Source organism: Phacochoerus africanus, chromosome X, assembly GCF_016906955.1.
Source record: "Phacochoerus africanus isolate WHEZ1 chromosome X, ROS_Pafr_v1, whole genome shotgun sequence".
Taxonomy (NCBI): Eukaryota; Metazoa; Chordata; class Mammalia; order Artiodactyla; family Suidae; genus Phacochoerus; species Phacochoerus africanus.
Window position 1 is genome coordinate 30,150,812 of NC_062560.1, and position 23,881 is coordinate 30,174,692.

At 35.1% G+C, this 23,881-nt stretch overlaps 1 protein-coding gene across 6 annotated transcripts in view; it reads right to left on the reverse strand.

Annotated features, from left to right (window-relative positions):
• The window catches only part of DMD (dystrophin), a 2,144,556-nt gene that overhangs the window by 809,267 nt on the left and 1,311,408 nt on the right, over positions 1-23,881 (reverse strand). For all 6 annotated transcript variants that reach the window (XM_047764837.1, XM_047764839.1, XM_047764840.1 and 3 more), the window contains 2 exons: positions 13,946-14,093; positions 11,472-11,621 (listed from right to left, as the gene is read on the reverse strand). In XM_047764837.1, coding sequence (XP_047620793.1) covers positions 11,472-11,621; positions 13,946-14,093 — 298 coding nt within the window. The remainder of the gene's footprint in view (positions 1-11,471; positions 11,622-13,945; positions 14,094-23,881) is intronic.

The window sequence follows — 23,881 nt, forward strand, 5'->3', positions numbered from 1 at the left end:
TTTCTGACTTACTTCACTCAGGATGAGAGTCTCTAGTTCCATCCATGTTGCTGCAAATGGCATTAGTTTGTTCTTTTATATGGCTGAGTAGTATTCCATTGTGTATATATACCACTTCTTCCTAATCCAATCATCTGCTGATGGACATTTGGGTTGTTTCCATGTCTTCCCTATTGTGAATAGTGCTGCAATGAACATGCAGGTGCATGTGTGTTTTTCAAGGAATGTTTTGTCTGGATATATGCCCAAGAGTGGGATTGCTGGGTCTTATGGTAGTTCTATGTAGTTTCCTAACGTCCATCCATACTGTTCTCCATAGTGGTCGGACCAGCTTACATTCCCTCCAACAGTGCAGGAGGGTTTCCTTTTCTCCACACCCTCTCCAGCATTTGTTATTTGTGGATTTATGAATGATGGCCATTCTGACTTGTGTGAGGTGGTATCTCCTGGTAGTTTTGATTTGCAATTCTTTAATAATCAGGGACGTTGAGCATTTTTTCATGTGCTTGTTGGCCATCTGTACATCTTCCTTGGAGAAATGTCTAATCAGGTCTTTTGCCCCTTTATCCATTGGGTTGTTGGCTTTTTTGCTGTTTAGTGGCATAAGTTGTTTGTGTATTTTAGAGATTAGGACCCTGTCAGTTCTCATTTGAAACAATTTTCTCCCATTCTGTTAAATTATCTTTTTGTTTTCTTTTTGCAAAAGCTTGTCAGTTTGATTAGGTCCCATTGGTTTATTTTTTGCTTTTATTTCTGTTGCTTTGGGAGACTGACCTGAGGAAATATTTGTAAGGGAATGTTTTGCCTATGTTCTCTTCCAGGAGTTTGATGGTGTCTTGTCTCATATTTAAGTCTTTAAGCCATTTTGAGTTTATTTTTGTGCATGGTGTGAGGGTGTGTTCTAGTTTCACTGATTTTCACGCAGCTGTCACAGACTTCTCAGCACCCCTTGCTGAAAAGCCTGTCTTGTCCCCATTTTATGTTCTTGCCTCCTTGGTCAGAGATTAATTGATCATAGGTGTCTGGGTTTATTTCTGGGTTCTCTATTCTGTTCCATTGGTCTGTCTGTCTGTTTTGGTACCAGTACCACACTGTCCTGATGACTGTGGCTTTGTAGTATTTCCTGGAAACTTATGCCTCCTGCTTGGTTTTTGTTCCTCAGAATTGCTTTGCCAATTCTGGGTCTTTTGTGGTTCCATATAAATTTTTGGACTGTCTGTTTTAGTTCTGTGAAAAATGTCATGGGAAATTTGATAGAGATTGCATTGAATCTAATTTGATAGTAGATTGCTTTGGGGAGTATGGCCATTTTTACAATATTAATTTTTCCAACCCAGGAGCATGGACTATCTTTCCATTTCTTTACATCTTCTTTACTTTCCTTGATTAATGTTTTATAGTTCCCCAGCATATGAGTCTTTTACCCCCTTGGTCAGGTGTATTCCTAGGTATTTGATTTTTCTGCAGTGCAATTTTAAAAGGTATTGTATTTTTTATTTCTTTTCTAATATTTCGTTGCTCATATACAGAAATGCGACTGGTTTCTGAATGCTAATCTTATATCCTGCTACTTTGCTGAATTTGTTGATCAGTTCAAGTAGTTTTTGGGTTGAGTCCTTAGGGTTTTCTATATATGCTATCCTGTCATCTGCGTACAGTGACAGTTTTATCTCTTCTCTTCCAATTTGGATAATTTCTATTTCTTTTGTTTGTCTGGTAGCTGTGGCTAGGACTTCCCATACTATGTTGAATAGCAGTGATGAGAGTGGGCATCCTTGTCTTGTTCCAGATTTTAGTGGGAAGGCTTTTGGCTTTTCCCCATTGAGTATTCTATTTGCTGTGGGTTTGTCATAAATGACTTTGATTATGTTGAGGTATGTTCCCTCTATACCCACTTTGGTAAGAGTTTTGATCGTGAATGGATGTTGGACTTTGTCAAATGTTTTTTCTGCATCTATGGAGATAATCATGTGTTTTTGACTTTTCTTTTTTGAATGTGGGGTATGACGTTGTTTGATTTGCATATGTTGAACTATCCTTGTGACCCTGGGATGAATCCCACCTGGCTGTGGTGCAAGATCTTTTTTATATGTTGTATTTGGTTGGCTAAAATTTTGTTGAGAATTTTTGCGTCTATGCTCAACAAAGATATTGGCTAATAGTTTTCTTTTTTTGGTGGTATTTTTGTCTGGTTTTGGAATTAGGGTGATGGTGGCATCATAGGCTATAGAATGTCTTTGGGAGTGTTCCTTCTTCTTCAACCTTTTGAAAAAGATTAAGGAGGATGGGTATAAGTCCCTCTTTGTATGTTTGGTAGAATTCTCCTGTGAAGCCATCTGGTCCTGGACTTCTATTTGTAGGGAGTGTTTTTACGACATATTCAATTTCATTTCAAGTGATTGGTCTGTTCAGGTGATCTCTTTCTTCTTGATTCAGTTTTGGTAGGCTGTATGTCTCTATAAAGTTGTCCATTTCTTCTAGGTTGTCAAATTTGTTAGCATGAAATTGTTGAAAGTATTCCCTCATAGTTATTTTGTATTTCTGTAGTATCTGTTTTGACTTCCTTCTCATTTCCGATTTTGTTTATTTGGGTTTTTTCTCTCCTCTTTTTAGGGAGTCTGGCCAGGGGTTTGTCAATTTTGTGTATCTTTTCAAATAACCAGCTCTTAGTTTTATTGATTTTTTTCTATTTTTTAATATCTATTTTATTGATTTCCTCTCTGATCTTTATGATTTCCTTCCTTCTGCTGAATTTAGGTTTTGTTTGTTTTTCTTTTTCTAATTCATTTAGGTGGTGCTTTAAATTGTCGATTTGAGATTTTTCTTCTTTTTTGAGGAACGCCTGTATTGCTATGAATTTCCCTCTGAGCACTGCTTTTGTGGCATCCCATAAATTTTGAGTGGTTTCATCTTCATTATCATTCATCTCGAGGTTTTTCTTAGTAGCATGTTGTTTATTCTCCATGTAGTAAATTTTGTCTCATTTCCCTTCCTGTGGTTGATTTCTAGTTTCATGCCTTTGTGGTCAGAGAAGATACTTGAAATAATTTCTAGACTCTTAATTTGTTGAAGTTAGCTTTGTGCCCCAGGATGTGATCAATTCTTGAGAATGTTCCATGTGCACTTGAGAAGAATGTATATTCTGGTTATTTTGGATGTAATGTCCCAAAAATGTCAATTAAGTCTAACTTTTCCATTGTGTCCTTTAGGATCTCTGTTGCTTTATTGATTTTTCTTTCTAGAGGATCTGTCCATTGATGTCAGTGGAGTGTTAAAATCTCCTACTATGATTGTATTCCCATCAATTTCTCTGTTTATGTATGTTAGTATTTGTTGTATGTATCTGGGTGCTATTATATTAGGGGCACATATATTGATGATTGTAATATCCTCCTCTTGAATGGATCCTTTAACCATTAAATATTATCCTTCTTTTTCTTTATGGCCTTCATTTTAAAGTATTTTTTGTCTGATATGAATATTGTAACTCCTGCTTTCCTGTTATGTCCATTGGCATGAAATATCTTTTCTCATCCCCTTGTTTCAATCTATATGTGTCCTTTGCCCTAAGGTGAGTTTGTTGCAGACAGCAGATAGAAGGTTTTTGCTTTTTTATCCAGTGTGCACTCTGTGTTTTTTGATTGGAGCTTTGAGTCCATTGACATTTAAGGTGATTACTGATAGATGTATTTATTGCCATTTTAAACTTGTTTTCCAGTTGATTCTTTGTTTCTCTCTTCTTTTCTTTTTTTGGTTGGATGGTTTCCATTTGTTTTATGCTTGAGTACTTTGCAGTTTGTATGAGTGTAATGTTTGGTTTTGATTTGTGGTTGCTTTGCCTTTTAAGTATGTTAACCCCTTCCTATATCTGCTTGCTTTAGCCCAATAGTCACATAGGCTCAAATACATCATTAAAATTAAAAAAAGAATCTATATTTTCTTACTTTCCTTCCCCACATTGTATGATTTTGATGTCTCTTTTTTTAACATCTTCATGTTTTGGTCTGTAAACTGGCATATTTAAGGGATTGCTTTCCAATTTTGGTTTCCTCCATCCTAATTCTTCTTACTTTTTTTTTTAATTTAGAGAAGCCCTTTCAGTATTTCTTTTAGAATGGGTTTAGTATTGCTGTATTCTTTTAGCTTTTTGCTGGAGAAATTATTTCCCCTTTTATTTTAAATGATATTCTTGCTGCATAGAGTATTCTATGTTGCAAATTTTTTCCTTTCAGCACTTTAAATGTATCTTTCCACTCCCTTCTGGCCTGTAGTGTTTCTGTAGAGAAATCAGCTGATAGCCTTATGGGGGTTTCCTTATAATTAACACTTTGCTTTTCTCACTGCCTTTAGAATCCTCTCTTATCTTTAACTTTTGCCATTTTTATTATAATATGTCTTGGTGTGGGCCTGTTTGCATTCAACTTGTTTGGGGCCCTCTGTGCTTTCTATATCTTGATATCAGTAGCCTTTATATTTGGAAAGTTTTTAGCCATAATTTCCTCAAATATATTTTAAATCCCCTTTTTTTTTCTTCTCCTTCTGGAAGTCCTATTATGCATAGATTGGTCCACTTTATATTATCCCATAGGTCTCTTATATCGCTTTCATGTTTTTTCATTTGGTTCTCTGTCTGCTGTCCTGATTGGGTAATTTCCATTATTCTATCTTCCACGTCACTAATTCCTTCCTCTGCATTATTCATTCTGCTCATTATTGCCTTTAGCAAATGAATTTTCTAGTTTTTCTTGGCTCCTCCTTATATTTTCTAGTTCCTTTCTAAAGGAATCTGCATTACTGTTCATATCCTCTCTTAATTCCTTCAGTATTTTCAGTATCTCCCTTTTGAACTCAATGACTGTCAGACTGCAGAGGTCTGTTTCATTGTTGACTGCTTTAGGTGAATTCTCCTGTTCCTTTTACTGGGAATGGTTTCTATACTTCTTCATCTTGCTTATGTTTTTTCTTTTTCTGAGGGTTTGGGGAAGCCAAATTGTGGTCATATAAGGCAACTTCTATGCAAGAGTACCCCTTTGTATTTTTTGGGGGCGTTATTTATTTTTGGTGTGGGAGTTTGAATATTTGCTGTCTCTTTCTTTTGTGTGAGCAGGCTGTTATGCCCAGGATGCTCAGTGTGTTTTCAGGGAGGAGGAAATGGGTAGGGCCAGCAGTCAGTGCCTGCTCACTGGGCTCTCAATAGCAGCAAGGACCTGCAGGAAGGTGGCACAGGCTACTTCTAGTTGCATGGCCCTGGGAAATGGTAATGGATTCTAGGTAGACCTACAAGTTGACCAGAGCATTTGACAGTAGCAGAACAGGGTGCATTAGTTCCCAGGGGAGTGAGAGGAATGACAGCTTGTGCTGGATTGCAATGCCCTTCTCTGAGGTGATTGGAAGTGCAGGTGGTGCCTGTTCAGGGACCCTTGGTGATAGCGGGCCACAACTGCCTCTGGAGTCAGTAACTGTGGTGGTTTGCCCCCACCACCTGTAGACCTTGCATGAAGCAACCCATCTCACTTAACCCACATAGGAGGTGCTGCACAGTCTGCTCCTAGTTGCAGGTTCCTGGGAGGTGACAGAGATCAGGTGTGAGTATCGCCCACAGCATTTGGCAGTGGCAGCAGCAGGGCAGGTGTGTTCCCAGGGGCTTGAGAGCACTAACAGGTGGTGTTCCATCACAATGCCCTCCTCTGTGGTGTCCTTGAGGTGAATGGGGTTGCACATGGTGTCTGTTCATGGATCCCAAGTGGTGGCAAGCCACTCCCACCTCTGGAGCCAGAGATAAGTGCAGTGATTTTCCCCTGCCCCCTGTAGACCATTCAAGAAGCACCTCATCTTGCTTAGCCCCCACAGGAGGTGCTGCACAAACTGCTCCTAGTTGCAGGTTCCTCGCAGGGACAGTGGTTAAGTGTCTGGGCACTGCCCAGAGTGTTTGGCAGTGGCATTAGCAGGGCAGATGTGTTCCCAGGGGAATGAGATCAACAACAGGTGGTTCCATTGCAATGTCCTTTTCTGTGGTGCCCTCTGAGGTGGTTGGGTCTGCAAGTAATTTTTTTTCAGGTGTCCTCAGTGGCAGTAGGCCACACCCACCTCTGGTGTCAGAGATAACTGTGGTGGTTTACCCACACCACCTGCAGACCACGCAAGAAGCACCATGTCCCACTTAGAACACACAGGAGGTTCTGTTTCAGCTGCTCCTAGTTGTAGGGTCTTGGGAAGGGACAGTGACCAAGTATCTGGGTGCCTCCCAGAGGATCTGGCAGTGGCAGCTGCAGGGCGGGTGTGTTCCCCAGGGGAGTGAGAGCAATAGTGTATGGTGCTTGGTTTCAGTGCCCTCTTTTTCTTTTTTGCCAACCTCTGAGGTGACCGGGGTCTCAGATGGAGCCCACTCACAGACCCCCAGTAGTAGCAAGCCATGCCTCCCTCTGGCCTCTGAGATGACTGCTGTGGTCTGTCCCTGCCACCTATAGATTGTGCAAGAGGCATCACGTCACACTTAGTCCCCTGATTCCCTTAACCCACACAAGAGGTGCCTAGCCACCGGTAGCCTGCACAAGAAGCACCCAGTCCTCCCTAAATGAGCTTTTTGCCACCAGTAGCCTGCACCAGAGCCACCCCACCCTCTGAGAGCCCCCGGGCATGTGCACACTTGGGTGCAGGGAGCTTCTATGGCAGTCTGCCCCGCCTCCTCTTGCCTTCCCCAACAATGGCACCTTGTCTCTCCTGTGGGTCTGGACCTTCTCACAGGTTCCCTCTGCCATGGCATTCACCTCCCCAGCCCTTGGTGTACTGTTCTCCTGCCCATGGCACACTGATCCTTAGCCCCTTAGGCTGTCTCCACCCTGCCAACCCCAGTCCTCTCCCTGGGACTGACCTCCAGAGCCTAAGTCTCAGTGCCTAGCCCCTGCCCAAGTGTCTCAGGCTGTGGTGTCCTACCGGTGGTTCAGATGATCTGTGTGGCTCTCACTCTGCTTTGCTGTTCTCAGTCCAGCTGGTGTGATTTTCTCGGCAAATTTGAGGTCTCTCTGACTCGGCTGATCTTTCTGCTTCCCAGAATGTGTGTTCTTTTTCTCCTTCACAGCTCCCTCTCAGGAATGCTAGTCCTGTCCTGACTCCTTTTCTCTCTCTCTCTCTCTCTTTTTCTTTTGTTCTACCCAGTCATGTCAAAAGTTTCTTGCCCTTTTTGGAGGTTTCAGTTCTTCTACCAGCATTCAGTTGATGTTCTGTGTGAGTCGTTTTACATATAGATGTGGTTTTGGATGTGTTTGTGGGAGAAGGTGAGTGTGACCTCTTACTCCTCTGCTATCTTGCTCCACCCCCTGGTCTTAATTTAAACCAACATGGGTAGAGTCGCATAGGGATTGAGAAAGTGCAATTAATTTTTAACATGACTAATGGATAAGATTCCAATTTCTATGACATTGGGTGGCAAAGACATAGCATGAAAATTTTAATTTTGGGATGACACCAATATCATGGCTGAAATAGTAACATAAGTCCACAAAAGATGGTATTCATAGTCCTAGTTTTAATTTTATATAATAAAAAACTGACTTTTTACTGTTGCCAAACAAACCCTTGACTCATTTCACTATTTACAAAACTGTATTTGTGTGTTTTTGATAGCTCTCACATATATCCTCCAATTATAATTTTTGTTTCATTTTGTAATATCAAGATGAACTGAGATATTGTGGAATATTTGGGGGTATCTTTCCCTTTGTCCTCTTCCTATGAGTAATGATTTTAATCTATATTGATATAAAATTTAATTACTAGGAAAATACATTCCCTCCTTTTACAAGTATCTGTATGTTTACACAGCTATTTTGAAATCATAAAAGAAATTAACTTTACATTTTTCAGTAGGAAAAATTAATGTAAAATTTAAATAATATGATTATCCACATAACTGAAAGCAAGTGATGACATATAAAAATAAAAGGGGACTTTTTTTTCCCAAATACATAGTTGCTTGAATTAGAGATCAAAACACACATTTTAAATTTAATGTCATATCATTGGTACTCATTTCAATTCACAAATATTTTATCAGTCATGTAACTGATCTATTGCAAGAATTCCAGCTTCATCAATTTGAGAATAAATAACCTGACATGATTCAAAATTAAGTCTCTGTTGTTTTCTTTTCAAATCATCTATGTACAGAAACTTTCCCCATTATATAGCTTTTTCACACCTCTCAATTTAGTTAAGGTACTGATGAATAACAAGCAATTCTTTAGAGGTAATTGTTCCATTTTTGAAAGAAGACATTTTATATTACATGAAAATTATAGTTCTGCAACATCTTCTTGGCATGGATTTGCTTTTGGTTTAAAGGACTACAGTTTGGTTTATATTTTGAATAGAACAAAGCTAACAGGTATTAAATATGCTCAGTAAGGCAGTAGAACTGTGGTCAAAAGTGGATGAGAAGTTTCAAAACATCCTTGGAGGGTCAAAAAGCATATATATAGAGAAAGTATATATGGGGACATATGAAGTAAGGGAGAAAAAGCCTTTAAGTACAGGGGAATCTGACCCTGGCAAAACCTGGAAAGTGTTTAGATGAAAGATGCCTTGATGTTTGGGAACAAGAAGGATGTAAAATTTGGGTACTAAAAGTTTGTACATAGCAATTTTTTGGCCACACCCATAGCATATGAAATTTCTGGGGCTAGGGATGCAATCAGTGTCACAGCATTGACCTGAGCCACAGCAGTAACATTGCCAGATCCTTAACCACCTGAGCTACCAGGGAACTCCTTGGAAATTTGCCTCATTATCAAAACAATCACACAATGAATGGTTTTCCCTTAGCACTTATTTAAAGGCAAAAATAAAAATAAAACAGTAATTGTGGTTCTTACCTAAAGAAATGGAACTTGGTATATGGAAGGAATCTCAGGCTTTAGTATGAATACCTTAGAATAAAACCCACTGCATATAAACTTTGCATATAAACTGCATATAAACTTTGAAGGTCTCTTTCAACGAGAGACTCAGCTCTCTCTACCTTAGCACATAGAATAAAATATTCCAGTCAACAAGACCTACCCAGGTACTTAGAGCTTGGGTCTATTTTAATATATAAAGGATCTCTAGCTCTATGAAGAAAATCTGCAGCCGCCAAAGATACATTGGCATGGAAATGGACAAATTCCTTGAACACACTTATAAAACCTGATACACAAAGAAATGAAAATCTAATCATCCTTTCATCTATTAAAGAAATTGACCAATGATCAAAAACTTTCTCAACAAAACAACAACAACAACAAAATACCCCATGCACTGATGGCTTTACAACTATATTCTTCCAATCTTATCAAGAAGAAATGATACCAAGCTTCAACAATTTATTCCAGAACAATGAAAAAGAGTACTTCTCAAATTGTTTCATAAGACTAGTCTAACACTGCTATCTAAACTTTAGAAGGTTTATGAAAAAAAAATTACAGATGTTTTCCTGTCATGAACAAAAATATAAAAATCCTAAAGGACATATTGGAAAACTGAATCTAGCAATCCACAAAATGTATAAGACATTATGACCAATAGGATTTATTTCTGGAATCCTAGAGTAATTTCACATTCCAAAAACAGTGGCTGTGATTTATCACATTCAGAGGAGAAAAAAAAAAACACAGAATAATTTTAATAAATGCAGAGAAAACATATGAATATGTTTAATAACTATTCACAATAAAAAGGTGAGAAACTGGGAATAAGGAGAAATTCCTTAATTTGATTAGGTGTATCTACAAAAAGTCCTACAAGAAGCATCATATTTAGTGATCAATTACTGAAAGCTTTCCACCTGAAACAGGGATTATCATCACTTCCATTAAACATTGTTTTAGAGGCCCTAGTTTTTGCAAAAATAATTAAAATCATAAGGATTGACAGATAAACCACCTCTATTTGATGACATGATTGTGCACATTAAAAAATTTCAAAATGTTTCACACGCAATCAATACTAGTAAGTGAATTTAGCAAGGACACTGGATGTGTGTTTAATGTAAAAAATATTCTATTTTTATACACCAGCAATAAAAAGAAAATCAAGTCAAAATGAATCTCATTTATAATAGGATCAAAATATCAAATATCTGAGATAAAACATATGTAGGTCCTCTGGATTTAAAACTGGAAAATATTTCTAAAAAGCTATTAAAGAAGACCTAAATAAAGAATGGGTGTATGATTTACATGGATTTGATGACTCAATATTGTAAAAAAGGTTAAATGATCTATAAATTCAACACGATTCAAATCAATATCCTGGCAGGCTTTGATAAAAATTGAGAAATTGGTTCTAAAACTTATTGGTAAACTAAAGAATGAAAAAATAGTAAAAGCAATCTGGACTAAGATCAAAGTTGGAGGATTTATACTCTCAGACCCCAACATTTTAAATTAAAAAACACATATATGTGTTTTTATCTATATATGTATATGTGTGTATATATATATATATGTATACATATGTATGCATATCTATGTATGTGTACATGCTTATGCATATATAGGTATATATATAAACATATATACAGTTATAATCTGTTAAAAATGATAAATTTTCCATTAAATATATTTCACTACAATTGAAAGTAAATATACCAAACTCTTGAATTATATTCTTTGAAATGAATAAAGTGTATGATATATAAGTTATATCTAAATAAAGATATTTAAAGTTGATTGTTATTAAGCCAGTATGGTACTAGCTGAAATACAAAGATAATCAAATGGAAGCAAGTAGAGAATATGGAACAGATTTATACATACATGTTCATTTGACTTATGATAAAAATTTCCATAGCATTACAGTGGGAAGAAGATTATTTTTCAATAAATAGTGATGAATCAACTGATGTTGCTTTTCATTATAAGTTTATATGCCCCACTTGGTTTTAAAGAATAAGTATTCATTAATTTGAAAATATTAGATTTAAAAAGTAACCAAGGTAGCAAGAGAAAACTCACGAGAAAGTAAATATGTAAATAAATAATAATAAATAAATAAAACACCTTTTGGAGAAGTTTAGCATATATTAATCATTGATTAAGTCTGAATTATAGTAAGGATAAGTAATTTTGATTTATGATGCTTGTTGAGCTGGACCACATCCATCTTGCTTAAATATTGTCAATACATACCTGAACACTGAATTAATTACTTGATCTCTTTTTCAGTCTATTTCTTTAGGATAATTCATGTACAGTAATAATGGTGTATACCTTGTCATTTGGTCATTAATGTACTGTCATTCACCATCATCATTCCTTCCATTCACAACAAATCATACAGCCAAATCACATGGTCAGGTAAAAAAAAAGCACTAAAAAATAACAATTCACAAAACCAGCCCCCCTCCCTCACCCCCACCAATTAAGCATCATGAAAAAAAAATACAAAGGCTTGTAGCATTTAACATATGTGATGGAAAGTTGTTAATGTCTAACCTTTATCCACTGAAGATTTGTCTGCTTGAGCTTATTTTCAATTTTATCTTGCTCTTCTGGGCTTATGGGAGCACTTACAAGCACTGTTCCTCCAGTTTCATTTAATTGTTTTAGAATTCCCTGGCGCAGGGGCAACTCTTCAGCCAGTAACTGAAATAGACAAATGCAACAACGTTTAAAATGAATTACAGCACAATGCCAACTACTTTGTCTTTGCCTCTATTGATTAGTCTATCAAAATGAAGCAGGACTGGAAGGCCCACCTATAACTCAAATACCAAATTTTCTACAGGGCAGAGATCTGGTGGACTAAAACACCTGCTCACCAGTAAAGCAGGCTATCCTAAAAAGGGTCAGAATATCTCAATCAGAGATTTTTTTTTTCTAGTGAAAAATGTTAAGCAGCACAATGAGCTCTAACACAATACCCCGAACAGTGTAAAGACTATACCTCTCTCTACATATTTTATATACATACATATATATGTGTATGTATATATGTAACAGTTGATTTATAATGTTGTGCCATTTCAACTATACAGCAAAGTGACCCAGTCATATATATATATATACACACACACATTTCCTTTCTTATATTATCTTCCATCATGGTGTATCCTAAGAGACCGGATATAGTTCCCTGTGCTATACAGTAGGACAACATTGCTTATCTAAAATAGAACAATCTGGATAAATTTAATCATCCTTTGAGGAATTAAGTCTCCAAGTTATAACATAATTTCACATAATTACCTTAGTCAATTTTTATATAATAAATCTATGAGGCAGAGCCTATAATCACCCTCTTATACAGAAGGAAACTGAGGCAAAGAGGTTAAAAACCAGCAAAGAGGTTAAATACCAGGTCCAAGGACACAAATACAGCAAGCAACAGAGTTGTGATGTAAACTTGGGTTGTTTCATTTAATAGCCCTTAATTTTGACAACTTCACATCCCTAAATCCCTGTTATTCATTTAACATCACACTAAAAATGCCCTTTCTCATGATGTACATAACCATCATAGTGTTATTGACTGTTTTTTTTTATTTATTTTTGTTACCTATAGTTGCAGTGTTCAAAGCAGTACCACTAGCCACATGAGGCTATTTATATTTAAACTAATTAACATTCAATAAAATTAAAAACTCAGTTCTTCAGTCACATCGTCCACCTTTCAAGCACTCAAAATGCACATACAGCTAGTGGTTACTAAAATTGATAATGTAGAACAATTCCGTCATCAGAGAAAATTCCATTGGATGGCGCTGATCTAGACTAAGGAAAAAAGGAAATCGGTGCATAATTATTAATAAGGGTGAATGCTACCAAATATGTCTCTTAACTGAATTATCAATTATATTGCTGTATATGACACCGAATACATTTAGGAAAGATGAATTTTCATGAAAAGACTGATTTTATTTTTCCATGACATAACCATCTTCAAATGAACTATGGATCAAAAATTTATTTTCAACTCTCAAATACCTAGTGCAATATCTGATATACAGTAGGTGTTCAATATTTGTTTAATTAATTAAACCATATTTTTATTTTTATACTTTATCCACTGTTCAAGTACAAATTTCTTATTTTACAGAAATAAATAGTTGACATTGGAGTATAATTTGCATATGCAAACCTACTGAATCATTGATAAAGAAGTGATTCCATTTCCCTTTGATTGTGTGACCTTATAAAATGAGGATAATAACTATGATTTTGAAAGTTTGATAAGATTAAACAAAATAGTAGATGTAAACATATTTAATAATTAGTACATAATAGGGGATGATTGAGTATTAATTTTCCTTTCCCTTTCCCTTCAAGAATGAAAGTAAAACAGATCCAAAAGATTTTTTTTTTGCTAAAATTAAAACCATGAAAATTAATCCAACTGCACAATCAAAGCATCTCAGCCATGTGAGGTAATCAGTAATAAGCAGACATCACAGTATGTAGGCATGAAAAGACACTTGAATAAACTGAAGTCTATTCAATCAGTATTGAAAGTGAACCACCACTCCCCACCCTCCAAGAAAAAACCAAACCAAACCAAAACATTGCTTCAGGCAAATTGAATGCCTTTAATTAGAGGCTGAAGTAGTGAGATTGATTTAGCAATTAAGATCTTCCCTAAGAAATGAGATTCATTTCTATAAAGAATTCTCATCAGTTTTTGAAATAATTTGGAGCTGTGGAATCCTCCATTAAGTCTAAAATTAATTTCAAATTAATTTAAGAAATACTACTATCCATTTTACACACATACACATCCCATACACACTTTTAAAAATGTATATATACTCATTAAGAAACACTGGATTAAGACAAAATAAAGTTGTGAGGAAAACTACTGAGGAACTGTAAATAACCTAATGGGCAGAAAACCAATGATTAATACACTAAAAAATAGGTTCATATACTCTTTATACAAGTAGGCCCTGGGTGATTTTAGAAAACAAAATTACCTTGACTTCTTCAAGTTTTTCTTTTAGTTGCTGCTCATTTCCAGGCTCAAGTGCAACACTAGTAATGTTGTCTGCTTCTTCCAGCCATAAAACAAATTCATTTAAATCTCTTTGAAATTCTGACAAGATATTTTTTTGTTCTTCTAGCCTGGAGATAGAAGAATGAAATAATACTTTTATAAACAAAATTTTTCTGTAACTTTTTAAAAAGAAAACTAAAAAAAGGCACATGCTTTCCAAAAATAAGCAATATAAAACATGGTAACGATATACGGTTTTGAAAGAAAATTTGTTCACAGATCATTTCAATATCAAAAATCTCTAAAAGAAGATATTAAAATTAGTCCAGAAAAAATTCCAATTTTAAAATTGCAACAATATTATGTTATTAAACTAGAGCAGTATTTCTGAACCTCAGCACCACTGACATTTAAGGTTGGGTAATTCTTAGCTGCGATGGGCTACTCTGGGCATTGTAGGAGGTTGAGTGGTATCCCTGGCATTCCACCACTAGTATGCCAGTAGCCTCCACCCAGTTGTGCCAAGCAAAAATGCCTTGAGGCACTGTCAAATAATACCTTGAAGAAAAAAACTATCCCCAGGTGAGCACAACTTCACTAGAATAAGTGTATAATATGAAGTTGCTTGTTTTAAAATACTTAAATGAAATACAACTTTATGGCAAATTGTAGGATAAAAGTAAAAACAAGGGAGTTAAAAACACTGAATTATTGCATGTTAAGATGTTTTCCAAATTATGACTCACAATCTTTTTTGAGGAAAGAGGGAAATTGATTTAAAATACTTACCATATGTTGTACTAGTGGAAGTTTTTAATTATAAAAACACATATATTGTATGTTGCTCAATTAGCCATAAATTTATTCTTAAGGATTGAATCATAACACTTACAGCTGAGCAAAATGGGCTGCACTTAAAATAATTTACAATTATTTGTTTTGTTCCCTTTTGGGAGCTATATGTATCTTGTATATAAGCTTTTAATTGAAGTATACTATGCATATAACCATATGTCTCAATAGAGTTTTCAAAAAATGGATATACCAAAGAACCAGAAAAGGAACAGAATGTTATCAGAAGCCCAGAGGCCCTCTCTAGGCCCTTGTAGTCTCTACCTCCAAGTGTAATCAGAATCCTGTCAACTTTTATTATTTTGCTTGTATAGGACATTATATATATGGAATCATATACATTGTCTTTCACTCAACATAATATTTACAATCATCATCCAATTGTGTGTAGTTTATCTTCCTAGCTGTATAGTATTGAATTGTATAAATACACATCTCTGTTGGTGAACATTTGAGTTATTTCCATTTGGGGGTTATTTAGCTGATTTTTTTTTGCTTCAAATTAACAATATTTATTAAGGACTCATTAACTTCCAGGAACTCTATGGGGCATTAGAATTAAAGATTGATATGTTATGTACCTTTCATTGAGGATCCTACAGTCCATGAGAGGTAACAAGCATGTAAATCTAGGACAATGATGGAATATTGTGGAGGACAAGTTATTTCTGGGCAGGGCATAGGAGATATCCCAGAGAAGATAATGTTCTACCTGAATCCTGAAGCATGAAAAGACTTCTTATTCACTGCTTGTGTAAAGCCAGGGCTTTAAGAGAACCACAGTTACACTAATTCCCCAAACCAGATCGGGTCATTGGATTTATGCTTGTCTATAGTCAGCTTAGCTCTTTGATGGAAGCTTGTCCAAAGTCTGTCTGGGGCACATGAGAAGACATTCTCTTCCTTGTCTATTCTTAAAGCAGTAGATCCTATTAAAAACCCAAGTCATATTATGAGATCCTGTGAAAACTCAAGTCATATTATATCATTGTTAGACTCAGAACTCTTCTATTGCTTCCCCATTCAGTCACATCAAAAGCCAAAGTCATTACATCATTTCATGAGGGTCTAGATCTGTGCTGTTCAATATACTAGGCATCTTCACATGTAGCTACTGAGCTACAAGGGGGAACTGAGATGTGCTGCAAGTGTAAAATGAACACCAGATTTCAAAGACAGTGCAAAAAAATAATCTCTCTACCTTATACTCAATATTGCTGTGAACCTAAAACTGCTATAAAATGAAACACTTTTTAAAATATTAAAAAAGAATATAAAACATCTCATCAGTACTTTTAATATCATGTACAAGTCAAAACGATAATATTTTTAATATGCTGCATTAAATAAAATATATTCATCTCACATGTTCCTACTTTTTAAAAAATGAAGCAATTAGAAAATTTAAAATTACCTATGTGGTGCACCTTATTTTTCTATTGGAAAAGCAGTGATCTATAAAATCTCTGATTCCCTCTCTCCTTACCTCTCTGACTTCATTTCCATCTACTCTCGCTCTCTCTTATCCTCTTGAAACCCACTAGCTTCCTTGCTGCACTCCTCAAATATAGTGGATGGGTCCTTGCTTCTAAGCTTTTGTACTTCCTGTTTCTTTATGTGAGAACAATCTTCCCCAACAAATCAAACATGGCTGGTTCCCTTACCTCCAGAGAGTCTTCCCTGATGACCCTACTTAAAATTACACCTCTCCTCTCAAATTTCTGTTCCTTCTCCCTGGTTTATCTTTTTATTGATTAAAACTGCCATATACTATAATTGGTTATTTTGTGTATTTACTATCTCACACATAGGAAATTAAGCTTCCTGAGGGCAAAGATTGTGTCTGTCTTATTGAATACTGTTATCCTTGCTCCTGGAACAATGTCAGACACAGAATAGATGCTAAGTAAATAACTGTGGCATGAATGAATGAATATAGTCATCATTCTTTTCAATCTTTTATGTCTGTGTTTTAAAAGAATCTTTCCTATTTGCAATACTTATTCTAAAACATGATCTAAGTTACTCACCAGTGTGTACTACATTATTCCACCAAATGAAAGACACTTTCAGATGTAGGTCATATGATACCAGTGTGAATATTACTAGAATGTGGGTTGGAGTGGGGAATGCTCATTAAACAATGACATTTATTACTTAGAGGTTTTATTTTATTAAGAAATTGGTTTTTTAATATTTATATTTTTGTTTTATGTTCCTCTTGCATATGCATAAAAAAGTAAAATACAAATGAAAAAAAACTGGTGAGGTATTCTTAATATTTCCTCATATTTAGAGTCTGAGTCTCCTAAAACTTTTCCCTTTAGAGTAACTGATATCAGTATTTTTCCATACAATGTCATCTTCTGTGATACCTAGAGTATTGGCAAAGTAGCACTTCTTAACGGGGCTTGACTTCTATTTCTTGGATATTCTAAACCACATGAGGCCTGGCCAGCAGAAATTATAAAACTCATGCTGATTTCAGTGATACTAATGTAATAGAATGTGCAGCTTAGAAGGAAAGAAATTTTGGTTAATTTGCATAGCCTACCACCATTGATATAATGACTCGGGTTCTTTTGGCTGCTACCATATTACTGGCAATTTCAGAATTTAAAAAAAAATCATAGTGCAATGATAGTTTACTGTTACCTTTAGATTGTAATTATGCGTGGATATTATTATTGGCATTATCTGCCTGATGCTTGAGCTTATTTTCTGTGAATAGAGGCAATAAAAATTTGGCATTAATTTCTATGGGAATTGATGTTTGATTACATGAGTTTCTGCCAATGACAAATATTTTGGCTGCTCTTGTACATGTAAAGTAAGGATGCCTACATCAATGCCTAGTGTTGACATTGCTGGTTATTGATGTATTCGAGATTTAGGAAAGAATGGTCAGGAGATGAAGCTGGTGAGGTGACTAGAGGCAGGGTTTTGAAGTGGTTAGAAAGTTTTATTTTAATCTCCATGAGGTGAACTACTCAAAGGTTTTGAGTAGAGAAAGATTTCTTTCATCCACTCACTCTGGATAATCTGTGGAGAATGGATGTGGACAAGGGTGGTAAGACAAGAGACTGAGGAATCAAGTATGAAACAATCATAGTAGGCAAAATGATCATGTAATGAAGGTCCAAATCACGAACATGTAGCGAGGGAAAAGAAGACAGGCTAAATTTAAAATGTAGGAGATTCCGTAGGACTTGCAGATAAAAGGCCAGAGGTTAGCATTGGTAGCTAATAATTTTTAAATGTTTTCTATACGGCAGCCAGTGAATCAAGTATGAACTTGGCACATTACTACTATGACTTGTGTACTAGTCTTTCCTCATCTACAGATGGAAGAAAATGAGGCTTAGTGTTTTGTTCAAGATTAAACAGCTAATAAGTGGTCAATTCAGCATTCAGTCCTGGGTCATCTAGGTCCAGAGTCTGTGCTCTTCACCTGTTCAACCAATTACATCTGGCCCAGGAATGATCCCATCTTATCTGGCTGAATAGACAGTATTTACTCCAGGTGAGAGCACATTTAATTGTATTGCATATTTAGGAGAAATTACTAGTTAAAAAATATAGAGGTCTACAGCTCAGAGGAGAGGGGAGAGCTGGAAATTCTGACTTGAGAGTCATCAGCAATGAGTTGGTGGATGAAACATAATCAACTAGCCTTTGAACTCATAATGTATACTTCATATATGGCATATTCTGAGTCCACTCTTTCTTTATTTTCAGGTTAATGATAGACAATTCTCCCACTTGCTTATTTATAAAGTTCTCAGGCTAAGGGTCTAATTAGAACTGCAACTGCCAGCCTATACCACAGCCAGAGCAACATGGGGTCTGAGCCATGTCAGTAACCTATACCACAGCTCATGGCAATGCCAGATCCTTAACCCACTGAGGGAGGCCAGGGATCAAACCTGCATCCTCATGGATACTAGTTGAGTTCACAACCTACTGAGCCACAATAGGAGCTCACTCCCATTTGCTTATTTAAATTGAAAAAAATAAAAGAAGAAAAAGTCCATTTCAGAGTCATTCATTGATTTCCTATGGATGGGTAACCTGTAGATCCTGCCCTTCCCCCACCCTGCCATTTTTGACATGGAAAGCCAAAGAAAAGCTTAGGGTGTTCTTCTGCCCCCCCCACTCCCCAAGCTACACAGGTATGTGAAGGAGTTCTTCGGTTCAACAAATACTCAGCTATAGGAGAACATGGTTTGCCATTCTTGTAGTCTTCATATTGTTTTTTTCATGATTATCCTGAAGCTCCTTCCTTTGATTAGAGAGGGGTAAGGGGATAAGAGAGGGAATTACTCCTACTGTAAGCACTGCATTTCCCACAGAGCTAACTCTTCCATCTCAGCTGAGTTCTGTTGCCATTGACCTGATATGAGGTACAGAAGAAGTTGGAAATCACTGACAGTAGACATAACATCACTGCTACTTGTCATCAAACTGGGAAGTGGCTGGTCTCAACTATTGGCAGCTTGTTTTAGAATGTGCAATAATATCATTTTTCCTGAAACTCTGGACTTAGAAGCAATTCAGAAAGAGGACCAATCCCACTATAGACATCTTTTATTTGTTTAGAATTTCTAAGCCGGTTCAAATCTTTGGGTCGAGGTTTCAAGGGTATTTGTCAGTCTATCTCATCTTTCTCTCTTTTCTACACTCTTTGCAAATCTTTGTCTCCTTTAACATTTGATTCTAGATCAGCTTGTGCAATGCTGCATATGCTGAGAGCAACCTTATTTCTATCAATCTTCCTCATCTTAGTTAAGTAAAACCTTGTTAAAAACTTATTATGTCTGCAAAATCTGGACAGATTATGGGTAAGACTTTTCTCAAACTTAATCTAGAAACTGACAATTTCAGGGATGAAAAAAACCCCAAATTCAACAAATAAAAGCTTGAAGAGCAGGAAAAAGTAATATCAAAAACCAACCAAACAAACAACAATACTCCAAACCTAGAGTAAAAGTCTAAAATGAAATACCTCCATCTTCACTTCAAACATATCTCAAATTAACTACTTGTATATTTTTTCCTTTCAAGAATATCTAACCAAGAATAAGAGATATACTTATTCATTATAATTGAGATTTTTATATTTAATTTGGATCAAACTCTATATAAACACTTTGTACATATTTTTTCACTAAATCTGCTATTGTGAGTATTTCCTTAGGTCATTAATTACAGTTGAAAAACTGATTTTTAAGATCTGAGTAATAAGCCATATATGAGTATACCATATTTTACCATTGTTTTGTTATTAGGCATTTAGTTTGGTTCCAATTTTTCATAATAAATAAGCCTATAACAAATACATTTGTTTATACATTTTGGCTCATGTATCTGCTAATTTCCTCAGAGTAAGGAAGAAAAGTTAACAATGAGAATATTAAGAATTCAGATACAGATTGTTAATTTCCTTTGTAATGGAGCAAGAATATGCATATGCATCCATGAATAGTTACAAAAATATAAATGAAAAAATTATACAAATACGAAAGTCTTAACATGCTTTTACCATTATTGAACATTATATACTTGACAGATGACAAAAGTTTGTCATGGGTTTTTTAATATTTTTTTACTAGAAAAGTTAAACCATTTTGTATGCATGTGTATACTTGGCATTTCTGTTTTACTCTCAATCGTCTGCTATGTCTGTTGCCCATTTTTTCTCAGTGTTTTCTTATTTGCTTATAAGAGCTCTTTTCACTGAAAAATATATATATTAAGAATATTTTTTATAGCTTTACTTTTATAATTTTAAAAATATTTATTTATAAATAAAATTTCATCAATTTCTTTGTTATTTCTTTCATTGATACTACTCTGAAAATTGTGATCACCCTATAATTGTTTAAATATTTGTCCTTACTTTATTATGGATCCTTATAGATTTATTTTTTGAAAATAAAACAAACAAACCTAAATGCTTAATCCATGTTACACTGATATAGTTGAGTTTCTGATCTTGAAGGGCTTTTTCAGAAATTGATCTCTTTTCCCAGCATAATCTATTCTGTAACAATTTTTAGTGATTTATTTATTATATTTTGTGTTTTATATGTAGTAAGGCTCTATTTGCAGATATACTGTAGATTTTTGCAACAACAATGCAAATACTTCAACCAGTCCAGTCCAGTTGAAAGTATGTTTAATTCCTGCTAGGTGAAACCCCTCTCCTATTTTAGCTATGCTAATTTATATACCAAGTATCATTTAGTCAAGTTACAAAATAAATCTCACTGGGGACTTTAATAGGGATTCCATTAAATCAATAAATTAATATGTGAAGAACTATTGTCTTCCTAGTGTAAATCTCTTAGATTTTCTGTTTACACTGTACTTGGACACTGAAAGTATCTGGGACTCATCTGTGCACTATAAATAATTAAGTACATTTTCTAATTAACCTTCAGCATCAGTTTGAAAGGCAGTGACTTGCATATGATTTTATGGATATTAACTGTATACTAATTAAGACAAGTCTTAAGAACTCCCAGGTAGAATAAATCATCACTTAAAAAGTAAAAGCTTTGGCTAAGCTATTTGCTATAATCTTTCTGTTTGTACAATGTTTGTGGAAAACTTTCTTGATGATTTATTTTTTTAAAGAGGACAGCATGTTTTAAAATACAAAAACATTTGGTAGTCATTTCTTGTCTAGGTTTGTTTTTTATACTTTGAAATATAAAAAAATGATGGTGCAAAAATCCAACTGGGACCTTGTTACAAACTGCTTTTTCAAGTGCATGTGTTTTCTGAAATTTCAAAAGCTCTGGTTTGAAGTTTTAAAATCTGCAGTTTGAATTTATGTATGCAGATGATTACAGAAAAGCAAAGGAACACAGCTAGCATTTCCAGGCTTGTCTCTAGACAGAACAGTTTAAACGTGCTTTATATTGGCATTCATCACATGAAGTGTTATTTCTTTGTTTACCTACTCGCTTAATGCTTATGGTAGGATTTATTCAGGCATGTGGTAGTAATAATAATGAATGGGATATTTAACATTACCCATCTGCAATTAAGTGCTAAATATTTTACTTTTAGAGGCATTTCGATATATTCAGCTATTTTTTAAAAGAATGGCTCCTGTTTGAAATATTGGCTCTGTAGCCATTTACATTATAAATGTTCTTAATGCAATTGAAGGAAGCACATATTATGATGGGGAGAGATTTGCATAATCAGAATGGAAGAGCTACCAATGTATTGCTAAATTCAATGAATTTAACATTAACACTTAATGAACATTTTCTGTGGGGCTGCTCTGACCATAAGAGGTAAAGACTGCCAAAACACATGGCATGATTTTGGAGGAGGAGGATCTACCAACTGTTTCAGTCCAAATTCTAGTTATTTTCATATTTGAACTTCTTTTAACATTCAGTATATCATTTGTATTATATTCTTATTATTTCCAGTGAAGAAACTGAAGCCCAGAGATTTATAAACCATACATATCCAAGTATAAGGTGACTCTCTATCCCATTTTCCAAATGAGAAATTCCTAAGTTTCTGATCAAATGTAACATAGAAACTTTGGAAAACATAGTCATCACCTGTCTATACATAATGCTTAGTGCATTAATATAATCATTCATACTAATTTAAAATTATATAACACATTAGAAAGACAACTAATTTTAAATTATATATAACATATTATATTAGAAAGATCACACTTCCCCATTCATAGTTTATACAACAATTGTGTAAACATTCTTCACATGCGTCTTCAACATTGGAACTGTCATTCTGATGGATGTGCTTAGGATGAATGACCTAATTTTGTTTTCTAAATGGTGTCATCTTCACCTCCACCCAGGTGGCTTGAGGTACAGTACTGCTGAAGCCACCTGTAATGTTCTACTGGAAATTTTATTCCAAGCTATAACCACACATTTATATAACATAAGACAGTTTTATGTTATGTAAAGACAGTTTTTCTTTTTTCTGCACCATATGTCCATGAGCTACAGGATGTAGCCAATTACTGGGTTGCTTTTAAAATAATCTTTTCAGAGTTTGGTTATAATGGCATTCAGCTCTTGAAACTGTGATGTCATACCACTAAAGTTAATCACTACTTCTATTAAACTTATTTTCTTCCTGTTCTTTTTTTCTCCTCTATCAAGTGACTTCTATAAGAAACCAAAATAAGCAGCAACTGAGATTAAGCCAATATGTCTTTCCCAGACAGTACTTTGATGTTTTGAGCAAAATAATCCAAGTATCTTAAAATTTAAGAAACTTCAAAAAATTCAAATATTAGGCATCTCAAGAAAAAAAAAAAAAACAAACACATAGTAACTTCTCCAAGTCATACTATCTAAAGGACATTCTGAGAATCAGAACTCAAGCATCAACTCCATTTTTAAACCAACATACCTCCTAAATCTAGTTAGTGTCTGAGTCACACAATCAGATATACATTCATTTTGCCTACAGTTTGTCCCTTATAAAAATGAAGCATGACACTGAGAGGTATAACATATCAAGGTTCATCAGGCATTTATTTCTCAATATTAAGGAAAACATTAGCAACTTGTAGGTAGATATGGATAATGAGAAGGGAAGTCATGAAGTTTAGCAGTGAGAGTTCCTGAAAGGAAAAGAAATCTAAACCTAAGCCCTGAAATTTATTAGTTAGTGTGTGAACTTGGGCAAGTTACTTAACCTCTATAAGCCTCAGTTTCCTCATCTTCAAATTGGGACAATAAGGACTTCACAGTGTGGTCATGTGGGTGAAATTTGCTCTCAGAAGCTCAAATTTTAGCCTGCTATTTCAGTAATGATATTTAACAAGTGGTAGAGAAAATAAAAAGAGTTTACAAAAAGAGACTCTAGGTAATGAACTACTATTTCTATCTCAGAATTTTGCCCAAGCCAACATACATACATAAAAATATTTTTAAAGCATGTATGAGTACACAAGGGGATTATATGAAATTGAGCATTCTGATGAACCAGTTGGCAGCTCTATTTCTTTTTTCTGATAGACTTCCTTCACAACTTTAGTTGGGGAAACAAAATT